At 42.1% G+C, this 15,936-nt stretch overlaps 1 protein-coding gene and 1 pseudogene across 1 annotated transcript; both read right to left on the reverse strand.

Annotated features, from left to right (window-relative positions):
* Window positions 1–1,273: 1,273 nt before the first annotated feature.
* LOC104447875 lies at window positions 1,274–2,873 on the reverse strand (annotated as a pseudogene).
* Window positions 2,874–11,424: 8,551 nt separating this feature from the next.
* On the reverse strand, window positions 11,425–13,077 carry LOC104451140 (uncharacterized acetyltransferase At3g50280). Its single transcript, XM_010065875.3, has one exon. The coding sequence runs from the start codon at window positions 13,012–13,014 to the stop codon at window positions 11,602–11,604; it is 1,413 nt and encodes a 470-aa protein (XP_010064177.2). The 5' UTR covers window positions 13,015–13,077; the 3' UTR covers window positions 11,425–11,601.
* Window positions 13,078–15,936: the final 2,859 nt, after the last annotated feature.

Here is a 15,936-nt window from a genome sequence, read left to right on the forward strand (position 1 = left end):
TGGAGGGGGGTCGATCTGTTTGAGGGTGGCGAGGCGGCCGGCGAGCGGGTAGAAGTGGGTTTAATTTTTTATTTCTTTTAATTTTTTATTTCTTTTAATTTTTAATACTTTTATTATATTTTTCTCTTTTTCTTTTTTCTTTTTCTTCTTCTTCCTTCTTCTTTATGGGCCGGTCGCTGGCCACCGAGTGAGGGCCAATGAGCTTGCTGGAGGCTCACCTGGCCACCATGAGGCTCCTCACCTAAGCCACGCGAGGTCACCCAAGCCACGCGAGGTCCGGCTTCACTGTGGCTATTGAGAGAAAAGACAAAGGAAAAGGAAAGAGAAGAGAAAATAAAAATTAGACTTGATTCTAAGAATTATTCTTGGGAATAAAACCAATTTTTTTCTATATATTGATTTTATTCCAAATCTATTCTGAAGAACAAAAAATGGATTTTTATTTTGAGGAACAAGAATTTACTTTATACTTCTCCCCAAAACAAAAGAACAAAATCAGTTATTTCCGAGCGTGTTACCAAACAGGCCATAAATCTCTTACGAAAGGCCGGTCACCTCACTTTTAGACTCTACATATTTTTGGTTTCACGCTCAATCCATAGCGTGACCAAAGAATCGATAGGGATACGCGCATGATTCGATTGAATTTGTAATAGGGAAGTTTTCAATGCCGCGGGTGAGCAGAACGGGGTCCGGGCCAAGGGGCACCTCTTCTCACCACATGGATTTATCTATCCTAGGACTCCAGCGGAAGCATCAGCATAATCTGAAGAACTCCAACACTAATAAAGCAGCCCTTCATTGAAGTTCTTTACTTGGCCGTGACCCAATATGTTCAAAGATCAGTGTTTTATCTTCTGAGGAAAAATTTTTATGTTTTCTTTTTATCTGGGCGGAATCCATCTTTGGTCCTCGTCAGTGGCATGGAGAGAACGCAGCTCTTGGCTCAAGTGAGCCCACTGTCTTAAAGCTTCAGACCTTTTCATACGAGACTTGCTCTTCTTGGGAAATCACACACGCTCAGTCCATGCCAAACCGTCGTCGTCGATCACCGGCAAACTCGAGCGATTGATGAAGAAATGACTGCCTTCGAATAAGAAAAGATGAATGGGAGAGTCAACTGGAGCAAGAGGGAAGAAGAAGAACCGAGAAAAAAAAAAAAGGAGGAGAAAGCAAGTAAAAGACAACTTTGGATAAAATGCCAGTAACTTGAAAAGCGGCATAAGAAAGGGCCACACTTCAGCTCTTACTTGAAATTTTCCCGACCAAGCGTACATAGAATGTAAAACTCATAATTTATTGGGTATTACGTTAAGAGATGAGTCAACTTAAAATTCGTAGTCAAATAACAAATCTTTATTCCTCCTAACGCGTGTTGACTCGACTTGCGCATGACGGCCGTGTTGACTTTGGCCCTCCCACCTACGAATCCGTCACGGCGGCCATGAATTCCGGGTCAGCTTCGAGGAGTGCCATCGTCGTCGGCAGAAGGCAGATCTCGGGGTCGATGCTTCCGCCTCCTTCGTGGCCCGGATAGGCTGAGACCTTGCCGTCGAACTTGTTCGCATACCCACTTCGCAGAGCCACGGCCTTCCCCAGCCCGAACTCGTTGCCGTACTTGTCGAACCGTGGCGAGCTCCCCATCATGATGCTGTACTGATCGAACGTCTTGTCCAGGTGGTACACCTGTGGCCTTTATCCAATCCTCGTTCCACTCCCTCAGCTTTGCGCTGCTGTGCTCCGCCACCGCCGTATGCAGCAGTCGCGCCGCCCACCCAAGACCGCTGCCCAGCAGCTCCCACCTTAGCCGCCGTCCTCACTGGTGTGATTGAGTTTCCGAAGTACTCCGGCGAGAGAGGAGGGTCAAGCCTTGCCCGGTTGTTCGCAGCCATCCGGCAACCTGTGACCTGGCTGGGCGGGAAGCGGCGGGCGCGCGCGATGCACCGCCATACAAGGGCAGTCAGGGACTGGAAGGATGAGATACTGGTGGTGCCGCATTGCCGGTTTGCCTCCGCCTTGAGCCCCGCGATAGCGTCAGCTGAGAAATGGAAGACTCGTTCCCTGAGCTCGGGAGCTTCAAAGCGGGCGAGTAACGACGAGGGATCATCTGTGTAAGGCAGGCTTAAAGGGCCGGGATGGTTTTCCGGGAACCACCTGGTCAGGGCCGGGGGACGCGATAGCGGAACAACATCAACGGCGCCTTTTTCTTGCGCTTGGAAGATCTTGGACCACGAGTTGAAGAAGAGCCAGAAGGAGGTGCCGTCGCCGATGGTGTGGTTCATGGAGAGCCGGATGAAGACCCCATCGGCAAGCTCGGTGACCTGCACGGACAGCAGGGACAGGGTATGGCCACCGTGTTTGATCGCCCGGTCGTGGTCGAAGAAGGACTGGACGACATCTGGGACGTAGGTCGGGAGAGTATGTCGGCCACGGTCATGTCGAGCGCGGCATGGATGAACCGGGCCCCAGGGCTGTTGGCGCAGTCAACGAAGACGGTGTAGAACGGGGGGTCGGTCCGCTTGAGGGTGGCGAGGCGGCCGGCGAGCGGGTAGAAGTGGAAGAGGGCGGAAGAGAGAGAGCGCTTGAGCTTCTCCAAGAAGGAACGGATGAAAGCGGGGCGGTCGAAGCCAGGGTCGAGGCAGCGAGGAGGGAGGGGAACAGGAGGCCCTTTGGATGTAGTGGACGGAGAGCATGGCGAGGTCCCACGGCGGCAAGTGGAGAGGACGGTTCCAGCCATCAGGAAGTTGGGGAGGTTTGACGAAGCAGTCGGAGATGAATCGGACGGATCGAGGAGGAGGAGGAGGAGGAGGAGTCATTGCGTGGGTCGTGTTTGTTGAGACTCGGAAGATGATTGCGCTTATGACTCGGCCCTCGCCTTGTAGAGGATGGTTGGTGTTATTTATTTACATGGGGATGACGGAGCCGTGCAAATCGGTCGATGCCTAGTGCACACGGAGTCGTTTGACGTGGGGTAATGACGACTAGGATAGCATGTCTCTTAAGAATTTTTTATTGGGTCAGATTAGAATGGAGCAACAACCCCCATCGGGTAACCCGAAAATCTGAAAATCAGATTGCTCCCACCAACTACCGGACTCTGACGGCTGCAGAAGCTGCTCTGCGTTTGACTAGTAGAAGAGTCTGACTTTTCATCTTATTAGCAAAAGAAAGAAACTAAGGCCAGCTAATCTTCACATCCTTTTCATTCTCTCTCTCTCTCTCTCTCCCCACGTTCTGATAAAATATTGAACACGTTTCCTGCTTTGCTTAGACAACCTCGAATTCCACCCACACAACCCGCTCCTCTCGGCTTCCAATTGAACTGCCGCTTGTGCTCTGATCATAGCCAAAATGAGATGACAGTAAGGTAGTCCCACAGTTGAAATTTGATGATCTTCTGCCGGGCATCGCATCTACCTTTTTGCACATTAGATTTGCATGATTTGGGAAGACACTCACCATGGTACTTGCTTAAATGGAAAAAAAAAAATTCAAAAAAGGCTCCTAAAGGGAGGTTGATTTTTGTAAAAGAACCCTTGTAGTGATGCTTGTTTTAAAGAAGTCATGACCAGCAGACAACATGTGCGTGTCACGTGCCATTATCCGTGCCATGGATAGGGGCATTTTGCCTCAAATCTTCTAATTTGACACAATAGCACAGATCACTTACTTGCAATTGAGTCAAAATAAATGGCCAAAGTGACCGAAAAAAAAGCTCCAAATTCCGCTTTTGATGAAAGATAGGGTTCTTCAAGTCGACATTAGCACAGCCAGCATTATTCACTGCGATCGATTGCAATATTAGAATTTTATTTTTGGAATAAATCATTATCTAGAACGTTACAAAAGATCTCATTTACTTGGATCAAAGCTAGCGATGCATATTCGAGCATGTCCAAAATCGAGGTAGGTCTGCTTTGTTGAATTTTTGGGTTTCGAATTTTGAAATTTATGTTTTACAATTGGGTTGCATTTCATATGGATAATATTGCTAACTTTAACTTTGCTGCAAGCTGATTTCGGCTTACACCTGGATTGGTCCTCATTGGTGATGAGAACTCCCGCCGAGCCATCGCTTGCAAAATACAAGATTGATTCAAGCCGACTCAACAAATTAAAAAAGAGAAGATTCTATTAGGTGTACTGATCATTTTGTGGTTCATACTGTACTACAACTTTTCCCCTGATGAAGTTCATTTTGTGGTTCATACTGTACTACAACTTTTCCCCTGATGAAGTTGTCGCTACTACAGAGCATTGGATACCATCACCTCCTCTTGTTTGGGAAAAGACCCTTCATTTCCCTGTACCACGCCCCTGTGTTTCAAGGGGGAAGGCGTCGCGGGGATCCAGGCGAGGTTACCCTCAATTCCCCGTAAGGAGAGTTGTGTGGCCGGGCCCCTCGTGGGGGTTCCATTTTTATCGAGGGGGAACCCCTCCCTTTATCCTATATGTTTCAGGATATCAAAACCTTTTAAGGTCTTGCTTATGACCAATAAGAAGATGCGGGGGATTGATGAGACTAACTGCCGGTTGTAGTTCTATTTTGGGACAATGATTGACTGTTGTACTCATTTATTGGAGCATTAGTATGTCTCTTTCATTTGGACATTTAATGTCATTCGTAGTTGGCAACCATTGAATAAAGCTGGACATCACTCTTAAATGCATTCAATCATCATCAAATAAAAATATAAGTGCATAAAAATCTTTAAAAGTACAGTTAAGTCCTAAAATTTTTAAAATAGGTATAATTATTTTTTAAAACTTATCAAATTGATACAATCAATTTTTTTCTCTTATCTTTGTCTAAATTGGTGGACAAAAAATGATAACTTGGCTTTGTTTATCGATTTATCTCTCCTATATAACCATTCACTTAACTGTGTCATCCATGGTGGATTAAAACGCCATTATTCCTTCCCCTTTAGCCCTTCAAAATGGTGTCAAATTCATTGAACGATGAGCCCCAAATTGAATGCCTTCAATCGAGTCCTAATCTCATTGTGGAGAGACAATCAACATTTTGAGGGAACAATGGCATTGTACTCCCTAACTTTGGTTGCACAACCCCAAATTGCCAAATCGAAGAATTGCGACCAAAAGAATGAGAATGCAAATGTCTGAATCAAGTGGTGTAACTGAGGTCTACTCAAAGCTAACCTATTACGATGGTCTTCAACTGTCAATTCTCATGGTAGAGATAAGAAAAACACATGAACAAAATTTAATAGTTGTGATAAGTTCAATGGTCTGGATTGCGATGATTTCTTCATGTGGATTAATATGAAGATACTAGATTGAAAAAGGAACATGATAGTCAACCTCCTTAAAAGGAATCAAGTACTCCATGAATCAAGCCGGGCGAGGCGCAAAGAGATCGACATAAGCTCACTACTAGCTGAAATCATGACTTAGTTGGCGGGAAGGTTTTAAGTCTTCCATAATTTCTTATTTGGTTGAGACATTTGAGGAGTGAGATTGAGATATCTTTTAAAGGTGTAAATGAATTAGTGAGTGAATGTAGAGAGCCTTAGGACTCCACAGTTCTGTGTTTTAATGTGAATGTAGGCAATTTTGTTTGATATCAAAACAATGAAACTCTTTTGTTTTAAATAGAGTCTCTACATCAATTAAGGTGCTCCATATTAAAAATAATAATAATAATAATAATAATCTACAGAAGCTGCAACCGCTTTGTAAAATCAAAATCATTACGGTGGAAATCGAAAAAAGTATCATCAACTCTGGCATACAGATGCAATAAATACATCAATCCAAGTCCATGGTCACTGTCTCTAGTGATCCTGTAGGTTTGGCGTTCAATTGATTCGTAAGTCTTGAGTTTTCCTGGTAGCTGGTCTCCTTCCCTTGATTTTCTGCCTAGCAGCTGCAGCATGCTTGGGAAGAGTTCTAGCATGAGACGATTGAGGTTGTGATTTGGATTATACAGCAGGATTCTAAAAAAAGATGAGTATCGGAGAGAGTCCGGTATTGATACACCATAATTAGTATGATAATCATGGTCCACACATGTTTTGCGGGAACGCGTACAAAAACTATCAATGTTTTCCACCATTGAAATGCTAATTAGTCTAACCCTCAATATAAGCAAATACCTTCGACATGAATGTTCAAAGAAAACGGCACAGCACAATGTTGTTAACCAGTAAACCTATGAACGGGAAGGAATTGAGTATATGTATTTGTTGAGAGCGAGTCATTTCCACTCTTTTGTCCGTCTGCATGAACATAAATTTCGAAATTCCGGTGATATTCATGATTCATGCAGTGACAGCTCCAAGTGTTAGCAGTGAACTAACAACGCCTCGTTCATGCCATACAATTAATGCCCTCTTTGCGATTTTTTTTTTCTATTTTTCTGTACTGATAAGAAAAGGACTCTGTCTGAGTTGTCCATTACTGCATGCAAATTGGAAGTTTAATGTAGAAAGATGGAGCAAACAGGAGCAGAAGTGGAGGGAGAGTGAGTACATATGGAAAAGAGAACTCAAACCACAAGAAAAGTACCAAGAAAGTCCTAAAAATATTTATCGGTACCAATTTAGTCCAATACCTTTTAATTGGACCAATTTAGTCCTAAACATTTTCACATTGATATTAATTCAATCAATCCGGACAATTTTGACTGGCCAGTATTGATATAGATGTCAGGGATTGGCTAGATGTTGACGTGATAATTTTTAAATTTTTTTCGAAAAATTTATGACTTACAACAAATTGTTATTTTCACATTATCTCAATGACTATTACACTAACAAAGCCAATCAACAACAGTAGTAGAAAAACATTTTGGATGGATGGCACTAATCACTTCGGAAATGTAATAACCCCTCGTGATTCAAGTTCGATTTAACACGGAATACTGAAAAAAACTTAAGCACACTTCAAATTCCAATAAGAAACTTTCAAAAGAAAAATTAAAACCGCTTAAAAGTTTAACCAGCACACCTACCCTTTTATAGTCAATCAAGAAAATCCAATCCCAGTTTAGAAAGCCACTTTACATCTTTGAAATTAGTTCAACATATGCCTATGTGAAACATCAAAGAGCCAGTCTTGGTCATCACATTCATCAAGTCCATGATCCAAAGGAAAGGGCACCCAATTGCTGGCATACAACAAGCAGAGATGGGAGAAGAGGGGGGAAGAGGACAATAAGTAGAGACAATTTCATCTCGTCTTCCACCAATTGGAACTGAGACAGGAAAAGGAGAAGGCAGACATCGAATCGGACTGGCGAAGTCAGAGGCTCAATTGGATCCATTTGATGTAGATGCTTATGATCTTTTTCTTTTTTCTTTCAGTTCTTCTTTTTCTTTGAAAAAATCCTTATCCAATTTAAGTTTATCCCACCCCTCCCCTGGATTTTTTATCCGGCGTTTTATCCGGATGTATTCGGGTATGTTCGACCACGTCGAGCAGCAGATGAAGCGGAGAGACGAGGAGAAGCAAAGAAGACAAGCAAATGAAAAGTGGCATAAGAAAACACATTCTCCTCCCCGAGGCAGGTAGTGAAGTATATAGACAAGAACACTTCGAAATCAGACAGCGCAGGCGAAATCATAGGCTCGAAACTCATTCTTGCGACTGACCGAATAAAACCTCAAGACACGTGAAAGTAGAGACTCTATAGAGAGAGAGAGAGAGAGAGAGAGGACTTGTTTCACCAAAGGAAAAAGAGCACTTTCTCCATTCTCCCATGGGAAGATCGCCCTGAAAAATCTAATTTTAACTTCGATAGACAGAAGCCCTTTTCTCAAAACCCTACACGCCAATTTCTATCCCATTACTTTGCACTTATGCAAGCGGCCATGTTCTATAAAGAACCATGCTAGTCACTCTAATCATGTTGAAATGTCGTCTCGCATGCTTAACAATGAGCCTTATATACTATTTATATTCACGTGGTTCTACTGTCTACTTAAACTTTTGAATTGGACTTTTTAACACGATATTTAATTTAATTTTATCATATCATGTGCATCCACCGCCCACAGTCAAATTCCACATACCGTGGACTTTGTAACAAGCTGCATTATCATGCTCTGACTGATAGATAGAGGAAAACAGAGGTTGCAACTTCAGACTAAAGTTCCGGAGGATGATAAACCTTTTCACTGCAAACTAATTCGCCTGACTGTTCTCTGCTCTTCAGGTGTTAAGAATTTACAGGGCTTGGAGGGGCATGGGTTGCGCAACTAAGGGCTTCCGCAAAGCCATATCGCCCATGCCATAAGAAACAGAAAACATGCTTCCAGGAACCAGGCATTGGTACTTCTTTACAAATTACGACCAGGTGGAATACATGCTTCTTCGTGGGAGCATTCGGTACATGAAAACATAACAGGTAAGCAATGAACAATTTCAATGATGACCTGTCTTGCAAAACAACAATATCTACATTCACTCTCAACTAATTGGCTGCTGATTTTGTTTCACTAACACTTACTTCCGGTCGTCTTTTATTAAACTATGTCTTGAATTTGAGCCTGCATACGAAACACGTACTGAATCGAAGGATGTAGGTCCGTAGCATACGGACACTTTCCTCAGCGTGGCATATGATAGATGAAGTTACACCCAAGATGGTCATAATTTCTTTTTGATCAACTCTGTGAAGAAAGGCAAGGGAAATTTTCTCCACGTGAAGCCGTACCCATCCTTTGAGTGACGTTTCGCTGTTGAAAGGACTGTTATGCCTGCATCTTTTTCCCAAACCGTAGGCTTGCTTTATCATGATAAAAGATCATCAAAAATCCTAAATTTTATCTAAAATAATAAATTTATCTCAAATTTTTTTTGTAACATAAAAAATCTTAAATTTTACCAATTATGACATATCTATTCCAAACTTTTTTCGTGATACAAGAAATCTCGAACTTATATCCGTGTGACACATTTATCCTAAATTATAGGATATTTTAATTTTTTACTTTTTAAAATTTTTTTCTTTTTTTTCTTCTCTCTTCCCTCCGCTGGCTATGGTGGAGTCAGCGGAGGGAAACTGAAGTTTGGCGAGGGCTGCCTTCGCCGACGTCCGGCAAGGGCTGCCCGCCCTGGGCCGGTTAGGGCCACTCAACATTTGCGAGGGCACCCTCACTCAACGCCGGCGGGGCCTCGCAAGGGCCGCCCTTGCTTGACCCAGCCGAGGGCGACCCTTGCCCGACGTTGGCGAGGGCGGCCCTCGCCAAACTCTGACTTCCCTCCACCATGGCTAGCGAAGGGAAGAGAGAGAAGAAGAAAAAAAGAAAAAGGAAAAACATAAAGGATAAGACGAAAATGTATTTAGTAGGATAAATGTGTCATGGTTTATAAAATTTGAAGTTTTTCGTGTTACAAAAAAAAAAAAATTGGTAAATTTGTCACTTTTGACAAAATTTTGAATTTTTAGTGGTTTTTTCCTTTATCTCTTTTGTTTTCTTTCAAGCTACAGACCGGAATTCTGGACCTTGAAACTAACTGTTTGGTGGCATTTGATGCTGAAAGAGAGCTTTTAGTTTAGTATTTTATTTCCTTTCCTTCAACTTGCACAAGTAAAGCTAATATGAATAGTATATATACGGAGAAGTTGGAAATAGGACTTGAAAAATAAAGATGTGTTTAATAATTATTCTATTATTAAAAATAAAAATACAATTTTTCTAATTGTATTCTCAAGATAAATTTCTAAACATAAAAATACGTTTGGAATTATCTTTAAAATTTTTATTACCGGGATAGAAACCCGCAGCGTATGAACACTTTCCGTAGGGTGGCAGGTGATGGAAGAAGTTACACCCAGGATGGTCATAATTTCTTTTGACCAACTCTGTGAAGAAAGAAAAGGGAAATTCCCTTGAAGACCACACGTGAACCCTTTGCCGGTCCTTTAAGTGATGTTTCACTGTTGAAGGGGTCGTTTATGTCTGCGTCTTTTTCCCAAACAGTAGTTTTGCTTTATCCCGTTCGGTCTCTTTCAAGCTACAAGCCGGAATTCTGGACCATGGAACTTACTGTTTTGGCAGCATGCGACACCCCTACCCACAGAGCTTTTAGTTTGGTATTTTTATTTCCTTCAAGTTGCAATGGTAAAGCTGGACAAGAACGGGCAAGGACGACAGAAATGGATTTTTTTTTTATTCTATTCCTAGATAAATTTTGAGAATAGAAATGCATTTGATACTATTCTTAAAATTTCTATTCTCTAAATAAAAATGCATTTGGCATTAATCTCAAAATTTTTTAGTCCAGATCATTTTCTTTTAATTATTTAATGAATTTATTACCTTTCTTTTCTTTTCTTTTCTTCCTCTCCTTCATCTATCGGCTGTCGGCCCCATCAAGGCTGAGCCTCGCCGAAGAAGAAGAAAAACAAGAAAAAAAAAAAAAAAAAGTTACTTGATTCTAAGAATTATTCCAAGAAACAAAGAAACTTTTTTTTACTTCTTAATTATGTTCCATGAATAACTTTGTTCTAAGAAACAAAAAAGTTATGAAATAGATTTATATTCTTTTTTTGTTCCGAAAAATAAAATAATAGAATAAGGTACTGTTTGGTACATTACCAAATAAAACATAACTAATAAACGGACATCTCTTGAGTTTTTGTTCTGCATCCGATTAGAGTATGAGTGTTTAAAGCTGATTAAATTCTTGTGGTAAGAATTTATATAATTTCTTTGTGAGATCGAGACATTATTTCATAAAAAATTATGAGAGTAAAACATCACGTGAGATATCGGAAGTAATTGGAGATTAGAAAACACTAAGAGCATTTAAGTGCTTGAGCGTGATTATAATCTTCATTGATTTGCTTGTTTTATAGTTGTGCTACTCTTCTTGTGGATATAGGTTACATTGACCGAACCATATAAATTTGGCATCTATTGTTGTCCACCTTTTGTCTGTTTTATTCGATCAATCGCTTCCACTCATAAAGCTTCGCATGAATGAAGAACCCAAGTGGATTCATCAAAACCTAACTTTCATTTGCATGGGCAAGTTCCTTCCTTGATAAGGAGACATTGAGAATTAATCCTTTTTTAAATTAGACTTTATGAAAGTTTATTTTCTAAAGAAAAGAAGAGAATACTTGAAAATTTAAGATTTAAAAAAGACTTTACGGTTTATAACCGATATAATTTGCAAGAAGACTTAAAAGTGTGTGTGTGTGTGTTTTTTTTTTTATGGAATTGGAAAGTACATTTTTGTAATAAAATAATTTAAATAGAAAGCCGTGTGTGTATCTTTCGGTATTACAGTAGCAAGGCAAAAATGCGATAGAATCTTTCAATTTCGATACTCTATACCCAATATTTCGACTTCGGAATTTTTTTAATATTAGATTGGCCCACCATACAAGTTATCATGATGTTTTGCTCTACGGTTTCTAACCAATAATAAGATTTGGCTGAGGATCAATTCAAACACAAAGCATAAAATAAAAGAGAAAAACCCATAATTTATCCACTACAGATTGAGAAATAAATCAACTTAATATAAAATTACAAGTCACACAACCGGTAATTTTTCATCCTGATAACTAATGGCTGTCGACTCGACCGGCACATAACCACCGTGCTGTGTTGTTCCTCCGACCTACAAATCCGTCACGGCAGCCATGAATTCAGCGTCAGCTTCGAGAGACGCCATCGTGGCCGGCGAAAGGCAGATCTCGAGGTCGATGCTTCCGCCTCCCTCGCGGCCCGGATAGCTTGTGACCTTGCCGTCGATCTTGTTGGCACACCCACTTCGCGGAGCCGCGGCCTTCCCCAGCCCGAAGTCGTTGCCATACATGTTGAACCGCGGCGAGCTCGACATGATGATGCTGCACGGATCGAACGTCCGGTCCAGACGGTACACCTGCGGGCTCTTTATCCACTCCTCGTTCCACTCGAGCACCTTCGCGTTGCCGTGCTCCGCCACCAACGCATGCAGCAGCAGCGCCGCCCACCCAAGGTCGCCGCCTAGCAGCTCCCCCGCCGTCGTCGCCGCCCTCAACATCGTGACCGGGTTCCCGAAGTATTCCGGCGGGAGCGGGGGGTCTAGCCTCGCCCGATTGTTCGAGATCACCCGGCAGCTTGTGACCTGGCTGGGCGGCAGGCAGCGAGCGCGCGTGATGCACCGCCATAGCAGGGCAGTCAGGGACTGGAAGGACGAGATCTTGGGGGTGCCGCATTGCCGGTTCGCCTCCGCCTTGAGACTCGCGATGGCGTCGGCGGAGAAGTGAAAGACTCGCTCCCTGAGATCGGGGACTCGGTAGCGGGGGTGGAACGACGAGGGGTCGTCCGCGGAAGGCAGGCTTACCGAGCCGGGGTGGTTCTCAGGGAACCAGCGGGTCAGGACCGGGGGACGCGATAGCTGGACGACATCGACGTCGCCTTTCTGTTGCGCTTGGAAGATCTCGGACCACGAGTTGAAAAAGAGCCAGAAGGAGGTGCCGTCGCCGATGGAGTGGTTCATGGAGAGCCCGATGAAGACGCCGTCAGCGAGCTCGGTGACCTGAGCGGACAGCAGGGACAGGGAGTGGCCGTCGTGGTTGACCGCCCAGTTGTGGTCGAAGAAGGAATGGACGATGGACGGGACGTACGTCGGGGAGAGGATGTCGGCCACGGTCATGTCAAGGAGCGCAGCGTGGATGAAGCGGGCACCAGGGCTGTCGGCGCAGTCGACGAAGACGGTGTGGAGGGGGGGGTCGGTGTGCTTGAGGGTGGCGAGGCGGCCGGCGAGCGGGTAGAAGTGGGAGAGGGCGGAGGAGAGGGAGCGCTTGAGCTTGTCCAAGAAGGAATGGATGAAAGCGGGGCGGTCGAAGCCGGGGTCGAGGCAGTGAGGAGGGAGGGGGAAGAGGAGCCCCTTTTGGATGTAGTGGATGGCCAGCATGGCGAGCTCCCACGGCGCCAACTGCCGAGGGCGGTCTGAATGTGGGGGAAGCCGGTGTGGTTTTATGAGACAGTCGGAGATGTACCGGACGGTGGTGGATTGAGGAGGAGGAGGAGGAGGAGGAGGAGTCATTTCGGTGGCTGCCACGAATGATGAATTGGTCTCCTCGCCTTAAACCGGCGTGGTGTGCACAAAGCCAGCAATGCTCGGAGCCTCTTTACTTATCTTTTCCTTATATTTGCCTTCTGAAAAGACATTGACAACGTCTCCTTTTCTGATTTGCTTAGACGACCTCCAACTCCGCCACAATTACTATGCATTAACACTGACGTACGACACCAAATAATTATAAAATTTTAAGATATATCATATATTTTTATATATACATAATATATTATTATTTTTATAATTATTTCAATCAAATTAATTTTATTCAAATTCATAAATAATTAAATAATTAAAAAAGCGTAGAATGAATTTATACTAAAAATATCGATCCATTATTTATTAATACCATTCATCATTTTAATTTGATAAATTCGACTTTATTTCAATAATTCATTAAACTTGGAGAAAACATAAACAATCGACATTCCGAACTCGCAAGTTAAATATGTTGGAAGAGGAAAAAAACATTTAGTGGATGAATTGTGTATCATGAAAAGTGAGAGTCAAAAGAGAAGAGAATACTAGATTTTTCTTCTTTCTTCATTTATTATTTTTATTATCATGTTTTATTTTTCCGCAGATGTATATTTTGAATCTCATTTATTGAAAATTTTTAAAACTGATCTTGATATCAGAATCACGTGCCAGAAACTTGTATGTTGAAATTCTGACTCAAGTATCAGAAAAGTTGACCGGATTTTGGATTTTTAGACACGCGTTAATCGAGTATCGAACACGTGTCGAAGTGTTGGACACGACACAACGACTCTTGGAGAGTGTCGATTTTTCATAGAATGATTACCATGTGATAGGGGCAGTGGTGCAACATTCTTGAAATTGACAATTGTTTTGCAAGTCGTCATCACATTTGGCTTTGCACAATTTTGACAATAATCAAGTGGGTTTTGCTGAAATTCGCAGACTGATTCCGTAAAAGTCGAAGAAAAAGGGAAGACACTCGACCATGGCAAACGCGGAAATTTTGCTAACGCAATGCTCCCATATTCAACCACAGTATTAGTGGGGAAAAAAAGGCAAAACGCGGCCGGCGCAGCCTCAATAATTCAACGTCATTCATGAGAGAGAGTGCGCTTATCGTCCAAATCACGAATGGTCAAAAGCAGGAGCGAGAACACTTGACTTTCGGCTCCCTCATCCTTGTGGGGGATAATGACACCTTCTCTAAATTTTACCACGAATTTTTAATTTATTCAATATAATTTATAAATATTTGATACATTTTCAATACAATCCTTGAATCATATAAAAATATTCAATATAATCATTTAATTAATTCAAAATCAGAAATTATATTAAATATTTTCATATAGTGTAATGACATGTACCAAAGGTAAACAAATTAAAAAATCATAGACTTCCTTATTGGAGTAAAATTCAAGGATCATATTGAAAAAATTAAATATTGATGAACCAAATTATACATTCGACCAAAGTTTAAAAACTGTTTGTATTATTTTCTCTAATTGTGATATGCCCCTTCAATTTGAGTTCGATTTAATACGGAATATTGGAAGAAAAAAATCCACACATAGTTTTCGTAACCTTTAAAACTTAAACACGCTTCAAATCCCAATAAGAAACTTTCGAAAAAAAATTAAACCGCTTAAAAGTTTGACCAACACACCTATCCTTTTTTTAGTCAAGAAAAGAAATCCAATCCTTGTTTAAAAAGCCATTACATCTTTGAATTTTAGATTTCTACTTTTTGCAACTTCTTTCCGTAAACTTGCGTTTCTGTAAATTATAAAAACATCGACCACTAAAACATTTCATGATCGGAAGGAAAGCGCGAATTTCAACCTCTATTAGCACATTCTTCCCCCCAAGACGGGCAAGCAAACTAAACTAAGTCCCGAAGTAACTGGAAGTTAGACAGAGCAGGCCAAATCATTCATGCGACTGACCAAATAAAATATTAGGCACTTCTAAGTATATATATATCCAGAGAGAAGATCTCGTCTCCTTGTAGTCCACCAAAATTCTATCTTGAATCTTATCGCAAGTTTCAAACTTTGGTCAATGAAAATCTTATGATGCATTTGATCGTTGAGATAATGACTGAGATAAAATAAGATAAAGTGGAATATCAAATCCTCCAGATAATGAAGGTCCTGTCAAGAGTTTGGTACACCTCATGATAAAACTAAAAAATTATAAAATTCAAGCGACCACTAACATTAGTTAAAAGTTAAGGAAAAACCCTCGATCTAGGAATTGTGGCCACCACCTCCACAATGGCCATGATCGAAAATGGCGATCACCAACATTGTCGTGCAGCAGCAACACAAATCAGTAAATCTCAAACTATGACACAAAGGATGGGTGGGAGAATTTAATTTCAGGCAACCACCAACATTGACTCTTCCAAAGCTCCTTCCTTTAGCTGGGCTGGTGCGCAAGGTTGCACACTGATCTGATCACAGGTGAAATCCAATCTGTTCGCTTCGCACCAGGCTTGGAAACCATAAGCCAAAACCCCCTTCGCCTCTCAAAAGCAAGAGAGCGAGCAGCAAGCTAGTTAATGGATCACTAAAGTGGCAGTGGAAAAAACGACGTAAGCTAAGCCTGCCAGTCGCCAACCAAAGCCAATGCGCGCCATCTTCAGTATCCATCCGGGTTAGGTCAGCTTGAGTGCTCTATCCCCACTTATTAAAACTCTTGCGCTAGTCCTCAACCATTTCGGGGAGTTAGATAACCTTTTCAGAACTTCAAACTAAATCAATCCTTAGAAAGAGGACTTGCATTTTTCAACTGCATCGCTTCTCTCGAGACAATGTCCCCCGTGGGATTCTGGAATCACGGCGGAACTTGTTTTTGTCCACCACGATATTGATCACTGTGTCAATGAAGAGCAGGCGGAGCCAG

Source organism: Eucalyptus grandis, chromosome 6 (assembly GCF_016545825.1).
Source record: "Eucalyptus grandis isolate ANBG69807.140 chromosome 6, ASM1654582v1, whole genome shotgun sequence".
Lineage (NCBI taxonomy): Eukaryota > Viridiplantae > Streptophyta > Magnoliopsida > Myrtales > Myrtaceae > Eucalyptus > Eucalyptus grandis.